The sequence below is a fragment of the Ctenopharyngodon idella genome, chromosome 1 (genome assembly GCF_019924925.1).
Source record: "Ctenopharyngodon idella isolate HZGC_01 chromosome 1, HZGC01, whole genome shotgun sequence".
Classification (NCBI taxonomy): domain Eukaryota; kingdom Metazoa; phylum Chordata; class Actinopteri; order Cypriniformes; family Xenocyprididae; genus Ctenopharyngodon; species Ctenopharyngodon idella.
Window position 1 is genome coordinate 27,515,657 of NC_067220.1, and position 19,778 is coordinate 27,535,434.

A 19,778-nucleotide genomic window follows, 5' to 3' on the forward strand; every position below is an offset into this window, starting at 1 on the left:
CCCTCCGGCTTCACCCTGGTCAGTCGTCACTCTGCTTGCACCATGGACTTCTGGTCCTTTACCCGCAGCTCCTTCCTCCACCCCTATGACTCTGTTGGGCCCTACCTTCCCTCTGGCTCTGGCCTTGGCCCTCAGTTGCTCCGCCTTTGCCTCAGTCGCTCCGCCCTGCCCTCTAGGACCAGCGTCATCGCCTGGTCCCTGCAGTCCCGCGGCTCCACCTGGGTCTCCACTGGCAGCTTCATCTCGGTTAGTCATCTCCATGGGTCCAGCTGCCAATCCCCTATGGCTCCTCCCTCCCTTCTTTCCGCAGTGGGCCTGCGCCATGTCCCTCCTGCTGGGGGTTCCACCCTGGCTGCTCCCACCGTCCACTGTTGGACTCTTTGTTTTAAGGTGTAGATGCACCTTAAGATGTGGGGGTGGGGGTGGGGGTGGGGGGAATATCAGGGTTCTGTTATGTACTTCCTGTGTCCTCGTAAACTAAATGGCTTAAACATACTAAGCGTTTTTTTTTTTTTTTTTTTTTGAAATTCAAAAACCATTACGTCTATGGAGAGTCCCCGTAAACCGTGTGTGTGTGTGTGTGTCTTAAAATGGAGGTGAAGTATCTTCGGAATAGGAATTAAAAGAAATCAGCCATCCTTTTTCTTCATCAGGATAGATTTTCGTATTGCAAATGCAAAAGTTATTATATCATCATTCTCATATTTGTCAATCTGCCACCTCCTATCTCTTGCCTTTTTCCCGAATGAAGCCCTATATTATTGAGCCCTGTAATGGTTCATTCATGAGATGGATGGCTGAGGCTGCCTAAAATACCTCAGCCGACACCATATTTCTTCACTTCCTCTACCCATATTTCTCTCACCCTCTCTCTTACACTCTCTCTGTCTCTCTCACACTTTTTTTTTTTTTTAGCCAGCCAGCTAGACAGGCCTGATCTGACATGATTAGCAGGAATGCTAAATCAAATGAACAGCTCTTGCATTGACAACAAGTTCATGGCTTTAAAAGCACAGAGGTCCAATCTATTGATTTAGCATTAGGCTCTTAAAGCACCCTCAGAATGACAGTATATCCAAGCCTATTGCAGTACATGAAGGCTGCTGTGGCTCTTATCCTCCAAAAAACATTTGGTTAAGAACAAGAACCCTTATTTTTTTACTGATCTCAGTTATTCTACAGGCTTAGGAAGGAAGCCAAAGGTCCATGAAATACAAAACTGTGTAAATCACATGGACACCCTGCAACCGACACTGCATGTTTTATCAGTTGGATGAATGACGTGAGAACAGAAAAGCAGATACCCCCCAAAAAGCCTGTAATGTTGTAGTCATCTTTAGCGCTCGATAATCGCAAACTGGTTATGAAAGCAAGAGCTTATATGATGCATAAAAACAGCATGTTTCACAACAGACATGGCCACAAATGCTTCATTTAAGCAATAACAATCAGTTTTGGAATGTTACAACAGAGGTTTGATATTTCATAAAAGTTCGAATGAGAATAGTTTGACTTTTAACTATTCTATGCTACAAACACCTGTACTCACATGGCAGCATCCTTGCTGATAACAGATCCCCTCTCACAGGGTCAACCTTCAACTCCATGAAAATCCAATACAAATTCTTCAAAGAATCGCCAGTCCAAGATACCTTGCCGACAAATGCGTCGCATTTCAGTGTTGACCTGATCTTAAAGAGGAGAGAGGCTGTTCTAGGACAGGATGGATATGAGGGAGAGTGAGAGAGAGGGGAAGAGAGAGCATCATGGCCTGATTGGATCCAGTTGGCACGACTCCAGCATAATCTGAGGTAAATCAGATGTGCAGAGGGCCACAGCTGTCAGCCAGCCAGAGAAACACTCTCAGGAAGGATTAGCAATCCCTGCTAATCCCACCGCACTATTGCTAGCCCTTCACCATTATTCAATTCTTTGATGAGGCAATGCTGCCATGCTCTTCCCCTCAATGCAATGGGGAAACTACCACTGATCAACACTGATCTTGAAAAGAGGGACCAAAGATCTCTAGTGTTTCAATGAAAAAAATATGAAGTGTTCTTATTGCTATACAGAAAGTAATTCATTCGTATAGGTGAGAACTGGTTTGGCAGATCATGATCAGAAGAGTTTAAGTAGGAACAGAGAAAATAAACACCTGAAAGACACCTAATAAATGTTAATATGCTTCATATAAAACTAGATGTGTAGATGACTGGATTACTCAACACTAGTTTTGTGCAGTCGAGGATGGGTAAAATAATCCAAGGCTTTAATCCTTGAATTAGATCGAATTCAAGCCACATGCACAATGGAGGATTCACTTTCTCTCCATTTTATTTTATTTTTTTTTTCTCCAAAGGCCAGTTCACAACAATATCCAGGGCAGTTAAAGCCATTAAAGCTTCTCATCTTGCAAAGGCTTGATTCTAGAGCCCCTTTCCCAACTAGAGAACTAAGGAGAGGATGAAAAAAAAAAAAAAACATTTTAAAATGTAGGCCACTAAGACCTGGCTATTGTTACGAGACAAAGAGAGAGAGAGAGAGAGAGAGAGAGAGAGAGAGAGAGAGAGAGAGAGAGAGAGAGGGAGAGAGAGAGAGGGAGAGAGAGAGAGAGAGAGAGAGAGAGATTAAATCTGAGAGAGGGCAAGAACAGTGGTTTCACTGTATTCCTGAATAGCATGAATAGGATTTTCTTGTGCAGGGAGATCAATAGAAACTAAGTATCAGAAGGCCTGGAAAATAAATAAATAAATAAATAAAATAAAAATTAGACAGTAAGCAAACATAATTGAATTTAACTGCAGACCTGAGGTCAGCACATAGGGAAAGAGAGAGAGAAAGGGATGAGGAGCATTGTGCATGTGTAGATTTATATGGGTGTAAGTACTGTACATTCTCTACTGTTCTCTAAGTGAAAGTGTGCCAGCCACCCCCTGCTTTGGTGAATACTGTTCTCCATGGTAACCAAATCAGTGAGAGGAGCTGTACAGAGGACAGTGTGAATCTCCAGTAGAGAACTGTGAATATCACAAATACTTGCACTTTTAATTTCCTAAAGTCTAATTTCATGCAACTAGGTACTTGAAAATATGAGCATGTAAAGATATTTTAATAGTGTTTCATATTTAAACTTCAGTAACAAAAAAAAACAAAAAAAAACAAAAAAAAAAAATATATATATATATATATGTGTGTGTGTGTGTTATAGTTGTTCAGTTTGATTCATGTCTGTGAATCAGTTAAAACGGTTCATGTCACTGAATTCAAAGGTTAGTTTGCAGCATACCTCAAAAATGTTCACTGAATAAAAATTTCCTGTTTTTTAGATATAAAAACTATTTTTAGTTTATATACATATATATATATATATATATATATATATATATATATATATATATATATATATATATATAGATCAGGCATAACATTATGACCACCTTCCGAATATTGTGTTGGTCCCCCTTTTGCTGCCAAAACAGCCCTGACCCGTCGAGGCACGGACTCCACTAGACCCCTGAAGGAGTGCTGTGGTATCTGGCACCAAGATGTTAGCAGCAGATCCTTTAAGTCCTGTAAGTTGCGAGGTGGGGCCTCCATGGATTGGACTTGTTTGTTCAGCACATCCCACAGATGCTCGAATGGATTGAGATCTGAGGAATTTGGAGGCCAAGTCAACACCTCAAACTCATTGTTGTGCTCCTCAAACCATTCCTGAACCATTTTGCACTATGGGAAGAAGGCAAGCTGGCCAAGGCATTGTGATGCTTTGAGCAATGTTCTGCTGGGAAACCTTGGGTCCTGCCATCCATGTGGATGTTACTTTAACACATACCACCTTCCTAAGTATTGTTGCAGACCATGTACACCCTTTGATGGAAGCGGTATTCCCTGGTGGCTGTGGCCTCTTTCAGCAGGACAATGCGCACTGCCAAAAAGCAAAAATGGTTCAGAAATGGTTTGAGGAGCACAACAATGAGTTTGAGGTGTTGACTTGGCCTCCAAATTCCCCAGATCTCAAACCAATCGAGCATCTGTGGGATGTGCTGAACAAACAAGTCCAATCCATGGAGGCCCCACCTCGCAACTTACAGGACTTAAAGAATCTGCTGCTAACATCTTGGTTATTAGGAAGGTGGTCATAATGTTATGCCTAATCGGTGTATATACAAGAATGGCTATTAAAACTTGTGAGTATGAGCATTTTAAGATATTTTAATAGTGTCTCTTATTTAAACTTCAGTAGCTTGATTCATTTCTGTGAATCAGTTCGAATGGTTTGTGTCATAAATTAAGTGGAAAAAAAAATATTAGTTTGCATTATTACTCAAAAATCTTGAAGACTGAAGTCCTTATGTGTCATTTTTTTATCTATTAAAAGAATTAATAAAAATATATGGCTAATAAAACTAGTATGAGCATGTTCATTTTAATAGCGTTTCTTTTTTTACACTTAACAAAAATTGCTAGGTTTGACTAATTTCTGTGATTAGAAATTCTCACACCCAATGTGAGAATGGTTTGTGTCAGTGCATTAAAAAAATGAAATGATTATTTTTTTATTATCACTTAAAAACTATTCTCCAAAGTTTTTATGTGACATTTATCATATACTAAACAGTATTAGTAATGTATAAAGACAAATATGGCTAATAAAACGTTCGAGTATGATTAAGCATGTTAAGATATTTTAATAGCGTCTCTTTTTTTAACCTCAGCAGAAAATTTTTTTTTTTTAAGTTGTCAAGATTTAATAATTTCTGTAAACTTTTTGTCAGTGAATTCAAAACTTGATTCAATGACTCATTTGCATTATAACTCAAAAACATTAAATTAAGTTCTTATGTGGCATTTTTTTTTTTAAATAATTTATATAGTCTATATTTATCGATAAATGATAAAAAGATCACTCAGCGCTAAAAAACTGAATACAGTGATATGACTAGCTTTAAAGGACAAAAGCAGTGACATAGGTATGATACTGAAGAGAAATGAATGCAGGTGGGACAGAGAGGTCTATTGCATCTGCAGTGGTTTGGAGGAAAGGACTGGGGCTCAACTGTGCTAGTTCAGAAGAAATGGGTTATGAAAAATAACTGCCTTCCTCTCAAAAACTGACAGATCTGCTGACGCAGTCTCCATTGCACACTCCAAAGAGAAAACTTGCCCATACATAACACAAACACACACAGCTTGGATCCAGTAAAGCACTCAAGAGAATTTTAATATTAAAGCATACAGACACCTGTGTCATGCTGCCTAATGTCAGTACTAGTTCAAAGGGGTCATATAATGAAAAACCAAATTGTTCCCTGATCTTTTGAAAAATACTGTAACATAATTCCCAATATTCATAATGTCCAGTTCTGTTCCAGAAGAAAATACTATCCATGCACTTATAGCTGCCACACATCAATCCAGACACCTCGTACAGACTCCTGAAGGACTTTCATATTTGCTTGGCCAGCTCAACCACTGGCAGCCCGAAGAAGGACTGAAAGGATGAATAGCATGTGCGTACATCAGCATTTGTGCACTCTGTGTAAACAGAACAGGGATAAATAGAGTCCCTAGACAGCTGCTGGTCAGAAGGGATTGTTACACTGGTAAATAAAACTCATTCCTTTTCCTAACAACATGGCTAATGGCTAAGCTAAGCAGTTTTTGCACTAAAAGGCCACTAGGATGAGATTGCTTCTTTATCTTGTTAGCAAGCCACAAGCATGTTGCTCTTGAATCATCTTTGCATTAGCTTTTCAAAACATTTCCGCTGCTGAGCAATTTTGACATATTGTATGTAATACAGGTAAGGGCTAAGCCCAATCTGCTCTGTGATTAATCACATCTTGATAGCTAGTAATAACAACAATAGATGCTATTGTGAGAGAGGGTTAAGAGATACCCTCAAATCTAGTTTAAACAAGTACAAAGACAATTTGGGGTGGGGGGGGGGGATTAGTTAAAAAATTTTCTAATAAAAAAATTACAATTGTGATTTAAAATTTAAAAAAAAAAAAAAAAAGGTTTGCTCTTCGTGTTTGTAGGACTGCACAACTTCAACAAATGGCTTGTGGGGACTACAACGCGCTTTTCCTGGATCTTGTGAATGTCACTCATTTAAATAATCCCCGCCCACGGAATATACAAAAAAACAAAACAAAAAAAACAAAAAAAACAAAGGCAAGTCCTGGTTGAGCTGCGCTAGAAAACACGAGGAAGAAGACCCGCTTTAGTAGCATTATGTTGCCATGTCGAAGAGACTTTTTAAACTAGTCTAAATTTTAGACCTCATTTATTTTTAACACGGTTCCTGAACATTATAACCCCAATGTTTATCTGTGTGTCACACATTTTACGGACAGCTTCCAGAACCTAATGCCTGGCTCACACTAGATGTTATTCTCGCAAATCTCAAACATGCATACACTACAAGATTTGAAAATTGTAGCGCAGCACACACTACAGGATATTATTAAGATTATCATACCCAGAAGAGCACCTCACGTGATTTCATTGGGAAGCAGATGTAAACATATTCGTCGCTGACATAAACAGGTATGTTTATATTTGTTAGCAGCTTTCTACACTCACCCGGTATGTTCAAAACCATAGTGATTTCTCCTCAGCTTTTTTCTTTGTCCGTACAGTTGTGCCATGTTTTTGAAGACGCGTTATTTAAGGACTTGTGTTGTTGCAACACTTCAATGCACCGTTCCGCCATCTAAATATCAAACATGTTTGATATGATTGGGGCGGCCCCGATTTGTGTGAGAGCAGATCGGGAGGTGCAAGATTCAATCTGTGAACGCCTCACATTACCAGATAATCTGCGCCGAACATCGGAGCCGATCGAGGTCCTCACAAGATTTTTTCTCTGATTCTCGAGAGGGGAAAATTGGGCATAAATCGGCCTAAAACTCCTGCAGTGTGAGCCAGGCATAAGAGAGTATAATACCGGCTATGCAAAAAAAGCTTCTCTTGAAAGCAGTTCCCACTTTGTCGTTAACATTTACACCTGAGCAGATGAAACTCGCGGTTAAGGGGCGTGACATTTCAGGAACTCGCTCTAAGCGGTTCACCAATTTGCACATTTTGTATTTACATAAACTTAAACTCTTCCTTCCTCAAACAGATTGGATTCCACACCGCACTGAAGCACCGAAACGAACCGTCACACGGACTAGGTGGCTTGCCTCCAACCTTCCACAGCCTTGGCCTACAACTGCTACCACCGCTTCCTCTTCCATCACTCATCCCAGCCGGCAGTCTATCACTGTCGCAGGCAATTGTTCCACGGCTGCCCCAACTGTGACTTTTGCCCCCTCCCCCCGTTTCCCAGTCCCCTCTTACACTCATCCGGGTGCAGTGTGGGCTCTCTCGTTCGAATGCAGTGTGAGCTTTTACAATTAAATTATGGGCTCTCCCATTCGAATTGCAGTGTGAGCTCTCCCGTCCAGATGCCATGCAGGCCTCCCGTTCGAATTGCAGTGTGGGTCCTCATGTTCGAATGCAGTGTGAGCATTGCCTTATATACGGTGGGGTCTCCTGTTCAAATCGCAGCGTGGGCCCTCCCGTTCGATTGCAGTGAGAGCCTACCATTTGGATGCAGTAGGGGCTCTCCCACTCCATTTTCGTCCGAGCACTTTGCGACTGGAGGTGCCAGTATCTCCCTACCTGGAAGGGACGGGCCCTTGCATCCTCTCATAGTTCATGCCCTCATGTTAGGAACCTAAACTTGACATAAACTGAAAACATGTTCTGAAAATCTGATCGGTTGATTGGAATGTTCTTCCAGGATCAACAAAGATATTGATCCAGGAACATGCTGCACTTGGTGAAATCAGGTTCTGCGCAGGGGCCCACTCTCAGGGTAGTCGGGCCTGTTCTTCCTGGGTTAGAAACTCCTGCCCCTTCTGCAACATCTGTGAGCAGGTGCGTCACTAGGCAATTTTTAGGTAAAAAAAAATCTACCTAGGCCCCCTAAAATTTGTGAGTAGCTCTGTAATCTGTATACAAATTCACGAACACCTCAGTCGATACAAGACTGTTTCCCATCCACTGTAAAAAGTTTTCGCTGCGTTCACCCTTCATCACACTACAGTTGTTTTTTCTCCAGCGAAAATAGAGTGCTTCACACCCATGAACATACTTTATAAAAAAAAGAGTGAATGACAGAGACAGAGAAACATCATTTGGAGTTTTCTACTAAATAATGACCACGCAGCTGATTGTACATTTATTAGTCTTACAGTATAGGGATTTGTGGCTTTTGATTTAAATTACACTTTGAATTACAGAAGTGGCAAATTAATAGATTAATGTGCTATTTTTTTATTTTTTTTTAATGGTTTAATATAGGGCAGATTAAACATATTGCCAATCTAGACAATTACAATAATATAAGGTTTGTCTATATTTTAAATTAATATGGTTAGTTAAAATGATTTGAAATGAAATCAATATTCAGGGGTTGACTTGATAGGTAGTACAGAACCTACTGTATGTATTGTTCCTGACTACCCTAGTATACAAACAATAAATTAAAGGGTTTTTTTTTTATTTTTTCAGTCATTTGTTGCTGATACTGAAATACCCCCCTAATACTGAAACCCCCCAACACTGAAATTCTAGAATCGCCTCTGTTGGTGAGTCTCACGTTCTATAATTTCTAGGCTCCATGTTGTGGATGCAGCCGCGGGAAACTCTCCAACCTCAGCGGCAAACCTCCAGTCCAAATACAGCTCCCGCAGGAGCTCAATACTGCCGCCGCAGTGCCCCGCTTAACACAATACTATCGCTGCAGTGCCCAGCCATGCTGCTCTAACATTATTCCTTCCAATTTAACTTTCTCTCCAAGTGTTTTTTGGGGGGCCTTCTGGACCGTTGAGCCTAATTACACAAGCCAATTTCACTTAAATAGCTATAAGCAGTTCGATTTGGTAAATATTGCTTGCTGTCCTAATTTTACTTTGCAATTTTGGAGGGCAAATCAGGGTTTGAACTCCCGGGCCCCTCCATAGCTGACAGCAAGCATATACGCTAAGAATATATGGACACACAAAGTCGTGAATTGAAGTTATTAAATGTAAGTTCGGGCAGAGTACGCCCATCAAATCTTGTAATTATTACCAGGATATAAAATCAGCCTCTTGCTTCTTCCTGGCATTATTTCTTTTGGCATCCCTCCTCCTCCACTTCTCCTCCTTTTTGTATTTTGCCTATGTAATCATCAGTAGTAGTCCAGGAGCTTAAAGGGTTAGTTCAACCAAAAATGTAATTATCCTATGATTTACTCTCCCTCAAGCCATCCTAGCTGTATATGACTATCTTCTTTCAAACGAACACAATCGTAGAAATATTTAAAAATATCCTGGCTCTCCATAGTGAACGGGGGGCATGTTTTGAAGCTCAAAATAAATGCATCCATCCATCATAAAAATAGTCCATACGGCTCCAGGGAGTTAATAAAATGAAGCGATGGGTTTTTTTGTAAGAAAAATATCCATATTTAAAACTTTATTAACTTAAATAACCAGCTTCCGGCAGACGGCCATACGCATCGATTTGCGGCAGAAGAGTGAACTCTGACCTGACGCATGAGCAATGATGAATGCGGACGCGCAGAGGATAGAACAAAACAAAACACTGGTCACGAATTAGAAGTCTAAAATGAGAGACTTTAAAGAGAAATGTCGAAGGAATTCGATATAAGACAAGAGGGGCTTCAGTTTGTTGCACAGCTCTATTTGTTTGAAACGTGAGAGGCATCTAAGCTACTCCTACATCCTGCGTCATACATTGCATCACGGGTTACTCATTTGGCGCAAGTCGATTTGCGCAGTATGCATACGGTCGTCTGGCGGAAGCAAGTTATTTTAGATTATAAAGTTTTTAATATGGATATTTTTCTTACAAAAACCCATCGCCTCGCTTTAGAAGGCCTTTATTAACCCCCTGGGGCCGTATGTATTATATTTATGATGGATAGATGGATGCATTTACTTTTGGCTTCAAAACAGGCCCCCCATTCACTACCATTATAAATCTTTGGAGAGCAAGGATATTTTTGAATATATCTCCGATTGTGTTTGTCTTAAAGAAGATAGTCATATACACCTAGGATGGCTTGAGGGTGAGTAAATCATGGGATAATTTTCATTTTTGGGTGAACTATCCCTTTAAGTAGAATATCATCCCGTGCCCCTCCATAGCAGACAGTAAGCAAAAACTGTTTACCTTGCAAGTTAAGATTATATGGGCACACAAACTCATGAAATGCATATTGTAAGTGACTCAAACTCAGAGCATATGCAGAGATGAGTTTGTGTGGAGCAGCATTTACTGTGAACAGAGTTTCTCTGAGACGCTGAAAACACCGGAGCTGATCACGTGTAAATGAACACAGTGCCACACTTCACTCTGAAACATGTAGCATATTGTATGTTTATTCAATAAATCACAGTCTCGATTTGATAATCACACTAATTGTGATTTAAGTTTTACTTTGATTAATTGTTCAGCCCTAACTTCTGGAGCAAAGTAGAGCAGACACTGGACAAAGATAAAACTTTCTAATGTATCAGCCGCCTGGGATCATGCATGCTATCAAATGAAGAATACTTTCAAAGGCTACATGTTAGGCTGTAAGCACAGGCTAAACGTACACGAAAAACCGAGGTATACTTTGAAATAAGCGTCAACACTGTTGGAGCGACCCAAAATATACAGATTAGAGTTGAGCTCTTTAACAGCATGATTGATTAATTAGAACTAAGCACATGATGTTCAGTTGTATATGCTAAAAAACAAGAAAGGAAGAATAATTGTATTTCAGCAGCATAAATTCAACACCATTACCAGTCATTCAGAAAGTGACGACAAGCACAAACACAGTAATAAACACAGACACCTGACAGAAAACACATCACAAACATAATAGCACAAAAACACACAAGTCGCAAGTGCCCACTGGAGTGCAGGGTAAGTATTTTTCTCTGAGTGCTTTCATCAATACTAACAAAGTGAATTGCGAATATGACATTACCATATCGGCCCTGGTAAAACCTTGAATTTTGACCTTGAACTTTCACCCCGTGGCATGCCTATTGCAGTCCCAGGGCACAAGCAGGTGCAGTGAACATGCACAGATAAGCATTCGCTCATCACTGGTAGCACTTTAAGTGAAAGGGAGTCCATTACATGTTTGGAAGCATGTCTCTACTGAGAATCATGTAGAGCACAGCTTATGTAGTGTTTAAGTTAAACCCATTTGACTAAAGAGCAACCAGTTGTGAGACATCAATATTCCGACAAATCCAAATACCCTATTCCCCTAACCCCCTTGCTGTGGCAACTACTTCGGCATCCCTGGCGGTAGCAACAAGGAAGGGAGGGGGATGGGGTTCAGCCAACACATGCTATTTTCCTATTAGCTGGCTCTCATGAGGAAAGAATTGGTGGCCCATGCAGAATCTACAATACTCAGAATGTCTTACCCTGTCTTTCCCTATGAGACACTTTGCATGAACAGAAGACAAATAATGGGCGCAATATTAGTCAAATTGTGTTTGTGCTCAATATAGCAGAAAAAAATAAATAAAAATCAATAGAATTTTGCAACATAAATCAACAACAGAGGTTTAATAAGGTGACAATGTCAGTAAAATTTGATGTTCTTTTTTGCAAGTATAAACTATTATTGTACAATTCAAAGTGAAAAACAGTAAAAGGACATTCCCAGATGTACATTCATGACATATGACTACATTTTATTTAAATAGTTTTGTTTCTTCTTGTTTTTGTTATCAGTAATGTACATTAGGTTGTTATCTAATGTGTTACCTTTTCTGTAATTTAGTTAATGATTATTGTGTTATTTTATTGTTATTTGTGTTACCCTGATGCCGTTTGTCTTTGTGTGTATGACCCTGTGATCCATCTATATGAGTATTGGTCAAGTTTTATGGACAGGCCACTTACGATGATTGATCATGGCTTTCTGTTATGCCACCTGTATTATTATCAGTACATTTTAAAAGCAGATTTTGGTAGTGATGTATTAAAGGGTTTGTTCACCCAAAAATGAAAATTCTGTCATTTATTACTCACCCTCATTTTGTTCCACACCCGCAAGATCTTTGTTCATCTTCGGAACACAAATTAGGATATTTTTGATGAAATCCGAGAGCTCTCTGACTCGTCCATAGACAGCAATATAATCAACACTTTCAAGGTCCAGAAAGGTACTAAAGACATCGTTAAAACAGTCGACATGACTACAGTGGTTCAACCTTAATTTTATGAAGCAATGAGAACACTTTTTGTGTGCAAAAACAAAACAAAAATAACAACTTTATTCAACAATCTCTTCTCTTCCCTGTCATTATCCTTATGCAGGTGTTGCAGTAAGCATAGTGCAGACGTCTGTGTTTACGTCCGAATGCCGGCTCAGTATTGGCCAAAGCTGCACATGTGAGCAGCATGACGCATGCGTATGATGCTGAAGCAGGAGCCGGCCAATAATGAGTCAGCGTTCTGGCATAGAACCTGGAGGTGCTGGACGTAAACAATGTATGAGAATGACACGGAAGAGAAGATATTGTTGAATAAAGTTGTTATTTTTGTTTTGTTTTTGAGCACCAAAAGTATTCTCGTCGCTTCGTAATATTAAGGTTGAACCACTGCAGTCACGTTGACTGTTTTAACAATGTCTTTAATACCTTTGTGGACTTTAAAAGTGCTGATTATATTGTGGTCTATGGACGAGTCATATACCTCTCGGATTTTATCAAAAATATCTTAATTTGTGTTACGAAGACAAACAATGGTCTTACGGGTTTGGAACGACATGAGGGTGAGTAATTAATGACAGAATTTTCATTTTTGGGTGAACTAACCCTTTAACATTATATCAATAAATAAACGGCATACCATAACACCTGAAACATTGTCACAGTATTTCTTATGGTGAATATCTGGCAACCACAGCTGCTTTTTTACCGTAAATTTAATGGGATTTTTTTTTTTTTTTTTTTGTATAATTTTTCTATGAAATCGCTTTTTCACTGAAGGTTTTGCATGTGAAAAAAAAAATTTCAAATCACACACTCGCACACACATACATACACAACTACTTATTTCACATCAGCAACAGAAATGGCATTAGTCCATTCAATCCAGTGATTGTGCACATTCAGACGTAACATTTTCCTCAAATCACATTAGTATAGCACGCAACAAAAAGAAAAGAAAAACTCTAACCACTTTGTCCTCCTTGAGTCATGCAGTCCAGGAAGCAGAGAGTGAAAGACAAGCAAACAGAGGTAGTGGGGGGTTGGAGGTGGAAGAGAAAAAGTGTGAAATAAAATTGAAAATAAATGGTGAGAAATGGAAAGAGAGAGTGTGTGAAAGAGAAATGGGGGGAGGGAAGAGTGGGTGGAGGGAAAAGGAGGTGGGAAAGTGTTAGTGAAGCAACCCAGTTTTCTCTTGTGCGTCAAAATAGACATATACATAGAGACTGTCAATGGCATTCAAACATTTTTTAATACATGTCATTTTAATACATATTGAACTGAAATGTTTTCTGTGTGATCAGATGTATTATTCTATACATAACAGCAGACATATCCAATAATGGACATGTATGGTTCTCTGCAAGAGATGAAATGTGAGAACAGAAGACTGACACCCCTAAACATGTTTTCCACTGTTTACCAAAAATGAGAACGTCACAAAACACAGATGAGGGGTCCAAGCAACCTCATGGGATGCTTGTCCAACACAGTGAGGCCTCACTGAATCTGTGTCTGTGCATCATATTTGTTATACAAATTGTGTTTGATTTAGGAGGTCTGCAGAAAGTCCCTTGACTGATTGAGGTTACATGACTTTGTACCTGTAATGCCCCCAACAGGGAAACACAAGAACAGCACGTGAAGAGTGTGCTCTGTTGCAGCCTTGGCCTTTCAAGGTATTGACTGATCCTGGGTGCTGAATTTAAAATGAACTGATCTTTACTGTGAGAATTATTAGAAGGAATAAAATCATTTTCAGAAGAGGATATGACAGATTTCTGATTAGCATAAAGGTTGGTCTGAGTGATCAAGAAACCCTTTACTGGATAAAAAAAAAAAACATAAAAATACATAACATACACCTGTGCATACATTACCTCTGTTTTTTACACATATAGATAGTAAACCACTTTATTTAAAAAAAAAAAAAAAAAAATTATTATATAAAAATGTATGTTAAGGAATATAAATTATGGACACATTAATATGTAAATTCTGGCTGACTCTTAAGTATTTATTGTCATTTAAAGGTACAGTATGTAAATTTCGCCGCTAGAGGTCACATATTCAAAACAATAAAAAAAGGTGTAGCTTAATGACACTGTGAAGGAGTGTGGAATGATGGGAGTTGTCATCTTCACCTCCACTGCCGATGGAAATCGATCCAACAGAACTCACAAATCACGTTCATGGATGAGGTAATGAAATAAAGTTTTATAACTTTTACGTTTTTTGATCACATGATTTTATTTAATTCTAATGAATTATCCGCAAGTAACGTAATGTTTAATCCTTTCACACGTGAGTTTAAAATATTCTAGCTGGAGGTACACACCGCAGCCACAATAACACTGTATGACAGATGTATCGCTATTATTTTGTTTTTCCTTTTTTATTTAAAATATTCACAAACTTGTTTACCATGTCATCAACTATCTGATATTCCGATTCTCAAATATGTGTAAGTGAGTGTGTTTTGTCATTTAAAAACCTTTATAAATTATCTTTATCTTGATCCATAATGCGAGATGAGCGCCGCCATCTTAGCAGTTGACTGCCAGTCAAGATTTACAGCACGTGAGTCCTGTCAGTCGGATTTACAGCACGAGAAATCATCAGTTTTTCCCAAAATACATGCAAGTAAGTGGCTGGTGAACTGAAAGAATAATAGAGTAAACTTTATAGTTACTTAGGCCCACTATATGTGTCTGATTTTAATGAACTAGGGCTGTCAATCAATTAAAATATTTAATCGCGATTAATCGCATGATTGTCATGAGTTAACTCGTGATTAATCACAACTTAATCTCACATTTTTATCTGTAATCTCTACATTTTTTCCGTAACAAAACATCGAAAGCTCAGCCAAACAGCTGATCATAGCTGTACAGGGCAAGTTTTTAATTTCTCATCTCCATAAATATATCTAGTAGTACAGTTAATGCAAGGGCTAGAAATCAATTGGGGTTATCCTTTGCTGAAACTTCCTCCTCGTCGTGGAGAGCACAGTTCATGGTTGCATAGCAACGACAGACGCCACAGGAGTGCAAGCACTTTGAAAAGAAGGAGAAAGTGGCGCAGCTGCGCTTTCCACGCATTTTTAGATGTGACATTAGATGGCTGCATCCCCATTTCTCCAACTATGGGCCAGGCCACGGGTCAAACAGAAAATGTGCGCTGCATTAATCGCACGTTAATAAAATTAGTGCTGTTAAAATGGATTTGCGTTAATCCATTATTAACACATTAATTTTAATTTTTGTCTTGTTTGAAACAGACTTTACTATGCATTTACAAAACATTTAAATCAATTGTTTTATTTGTGATAACGCAATGAAATGTCAGATTGTACGGACATACGTTTTGGCCAGGCTGTCATAAAAAGAAATTTGAACACATGCAAAAACAAGAGAGAATTTATGAAATATTAACAACTGATTATGTTGTAATCAATGTATGCTTTTTCCTTTTTGTTTTTCTATGCATTTTTTTTTTGTATAGTAAAATAAAACCTGAAGCCGTAGTTTGCCTTTTTTGCCAAATAATTCTGTCGGAAAAATACCTTCCCAAATATTTAAAATATTTTAAAAATATTAAATATTTTCCTCATATTTTGATGGTCTAGTCAAAATTGTAGGTTCATTAAAAACAAATATCACTTTTGGCTACTACTTTACTTGCTTGAAGTGTGAGAACAAACGGGATTCAGAGGAAAAAAAACGTCATCTGTGTTTAGAAGATGAATCAAAGTCATATGGGTTTGAAACAACATGAGGGTGAGTAATTGATGACAGAATGTTCATTTTTGGGTGAACTAACCCTATAAGTTAGTGCTAGATAATGATCTAAATCTTAAAATAAGCAGAAACAATTAAACATCCAATGTCATCTTAAAATGCTGGCCAATTATTAAAATGGTGCCAATACACTGTGCATCACAGCATTATAAAGTTGAGCTGCTATAATATACTTTATGTTATATCAACACAGAAAACTGCTTTCAGAGCACCACTCTTACTATTCCTTTTTAAAAACTTTGAGATGGACTATATGTGACAGTAGGGGACCTCACCCAGCTGGGCAGGACGGAACTAAGGCAGATTGTTCCTCAGCATGCCCAGTGAGATGAGTCCATTCTCAGGTAAGTCACTCTAGAGGAGGGAGGGTGTCTTTAGAGACAGCAGGCAAGGATGAGCTCTTAAAATAGACCTTCGCATGTTGTGCTGCTGGAAATGGTCCCACACATTACCCTGCTGCTGCTTAGCAAAGTCAATGAAGATTTCACTCAAAGAACGGAGTCTTTATAAAGCTAAGAGGAGCTGTGGGTGGTTTGGACTTCACAGTCCAAATCTGTAGACTTGTTTGGAAAGGAGAAACTGAGATTAACTGTTTGGATTCTGGATTTGGACTCACCAATCCCTCTAAGTTCTATTATTTATACAGATTCAGCAAATTCCTCATACTGTAAGTGAATCAACCAAACAACAGACATGTAGTTACAACTTTACAGTAAAAGACTAAAGCAAGCATAATAAAAAAAAAAATTAAATATTAAAATGGTAAATGACGTGTAAATGAATGTGACTCTACAGTGAGAAAGACAACATGGAGGATGAGGGAAAAAAACAAGCAATGGGTCCTTACATTATTTGAACGCAACGACACTCTTCCCCCGCAGCGGGCGCAGAACTTGGTCTGGCAGTAGGAACACAGATGCCCACAGCCATCTGCAAACTTGGTCTTACGGCAGATGCCACAGGTAGGTGCATCATCTTTATGGACAGCCTGCTGTCGTTTTGTTTCTGCCCCAATCTTTCTCACCTGCTCCTTATAACTCTCAAACTGCTGGTGCAGTGTCCTGACAGACAGAAAATAAGATGGAGAGAAAGAGAGAGAGAAAAGAGCATTTGTTTGTTAGTTTGTTAGAACTGAAAAACAACCAGCATTGCTATTGTTAACTACAACTAATAAAAAAATTTTTTTAAAAAATGGTAATTGAAATAAAGCAGAAATAGCTGAAAGCTAAATTAAATAAAATATTGGTATATAAATAATACTACAACAGAACCTCAGCCAGGTACCCCCAATGTAAAACATTAAATAACATTGTGGCATTTACTGCATATCAGGTCATTCATTAGTCTTAAAGTTAGAAATGTCATGAATATTTAAAAAACACATTTTATACTGTATATCTTCTTCTTAGAGCCCCAGCAGTACTTTTAAGTACCTCCAGGCATCCATGGATATATACATACACTTTGCAAGAAATCTTCCAAATGGCGTTCTAAAACCCAACAGGTACACATTGTTTTATTGTAGTATTGCAGATTACCAACTAAACAACTACAAAATGTTATTTTCCACATGAAAATGAACACATTGAAAAGACATTTTGGCAACGTACATGAGCTATCTGGGTGATGGACAGTATTTAGCACATTAACAACATGATAGTATGTCCGAAATGTGTCATATAGTGCGTATCAATCTATAAATCCAGAATTCAATCTCAGATTTGCTTTGAAGCTTTTTTTATATAAAATACTTAATCTGAATTGTAACCTAACTCCACTTTGTTTTTCTTCTCCCTTCACTGGAATGAAAATAAACTGTTAATGAATTGCCAATGAGGCGCTGCTGTCTGCTTAAAAAAGATGGGGCTTCGTTCCAGAAACATTTCTCAAAGGAACAGCACATTAGCATAACAGTTCTCTTGAAGCAAGTGGTTAGCAGCTCTAATGACCACGGTAAAGACATTAAGCCATTTAAAATGATTCCCCTGAAAAAAAGACACATTGTAAATTGTGAATTCATTGCATTCATTTGTCTGCAAAAGTTGCCTCCAATACTATAGGCTGAAGGGTAACCGAAATGTTCATCCTCACCTTCGGAGCCCACTGTTTCGTTCAACTGTTACAACGTTTGTCATTTGAAAATGTACATTGGCTACACAATAAAAACTGTTCTTCAAAAAATCAAAACTGCAAAAGCAAGTGCAAAGCATCACCTTTGTTTGTGGCGAACAGCCATGATCTGCAATTTCCTCTCAAAATCCCAAACCTGCATAAAATAACGACTCCAGAATCCACTGAAACTCTCTAACAAATGCACTCTTCCCACAACTTCTGGTCTCCATGGCAGAAAATGCTAGCGTTCTCTCTTGCTTGCCCACATTTGCAGTTTCCCTTCTTGAATCAGACAGCAGACTGCAGTCCCAGGTATCTGGATGGAGGTTGTGACTTTGGGGAGTCTTGGCCAGTGATGCTATATTACGCAGTCAGGATGAAACCGTTACGTGGGAAGTCGAAGGCGTGGCGACAAGGATGAATCATTGGCAGGAGAATCAAAGAAAAGAAAAGAAAAGTGACCTCTTTAAGGTTATGGGTGGATATGCTTAAGGAGATTTATGGACATTTTAAGTGCATTATACACACATATTGAATTGCGTTACTAAATTGATCTTCTAAATAAGATGACAAGCTTGAAAAATGTGTATGGTTTTCCAGAAGAATGAAGCTTATTAACATGAGTCATTATTTAGGGAAGTAAGACAAGCACTGTTAGGCAAATGGATAAACTTCTTTAAGTTCACTAGAGCTATATTTGAAGATATTGACTGGTAAAGTCTAACCTCAGAGCGCTGTTGAGGTGGAGAGAGTTGAGGCAGCTTTTGGGTCAGCTCTCTCAGCTGGGAACACCTGTCATGGTGTAGCAGGGGACCAGGTTTCCAGCCATCATGGAAACACAAGTAAGCCAGCTCTACACCTCTCTAAAGTCTGTTATCATTTACTCTCCCTCATGTCGTTTCAAATGTGTATGACTTTCTTCTGTAAAATATATATGGTGAAATATTGAAGAATATGCTGGCCAAACATTTCCATAAAATAAAAGTCAAAGAGGACTGAATCTGTCATGCTCCACAATGACCTAAAAGGACCACAAGATATCCAAGGTGATCCATATTACTGTATATTTTTTGTACTGTCTTAATGCTTAATAAAATAAATAAAACAAAATAAACAAACCAAAAAGTTTCATAATGATTTTCTTTAACTGTGACAGTTAAAAAAAAAAAAAAAAAAGAGAGAGAATACTAGTCATCATTAACTAATCACCATCGAGACAAATTTTAATGACAAAAAACTTAAGGATGTTTTTAAAGATGCTTAATATAATGCAATTTGTGTGAGTATCTGTCAAATTTGTGTTGAAAGTGTGGGGTGGGGTGGGGTGAAAGTCATAAGATTGCATTGTGTGAGAAAATGATTATTTTCCCCTCTAGTCATTTGTTAATAACTGAGACTAGATCATTGAGACAGTGAGTTAAAATCAAGAACTAGATCAGTTCATAAAGAATCATTAAAATCGGTTTTGTGAACTGGAACTGACTCGGAATAATTATTTGTTCACAAATCAGATGTTGCTACTTCTCTCAAGAACATTCCAAAGAGAGTTAGGACATTTGTCAAATGAGATGTTATTGGA

At 38.5% G+C, this 19,778-nt stretch overlaps 1 protein-coding gene across 17 annotated transcripts in view; it reads right to left on the bottom strand.

Moving 5' to 3' along the window:
* The window catches only part of rims1b (regulating synaptic membrane exocytosis 1b), a 102,832-nt gene that overhangs the window by 68,582 nt on the left and 14,472 nt on the right, over nucleotides 1-19,778 (bottom strand). For 15 of the 17 annotated variants that reach the window (XR_007930678.1, XM_051897548.1, XM_051897512.1 and 12 more), the window contains exon 2: nucleotides 16,935-17,148. Coding sequence is in view for 15 of the 17 variants with exons in the window: in XM_051897548.1 (XP_051753508.1) it covers nucleotides 16,935-17,148 (214 nt within the window). In the remaining 2 variants the exon portion in view is untranslated. Of the gene's footprint in view, nucleotides 1-11,492; nucleotides 11,512-16,934; nucleotides 17,149-18,300; nucleotides 18,526-19,778 lie in introns of those variants that run through there. The other 2 variants (XM_051897563.1, XM_051897627.1) reach the window with 2 other exon arrangements.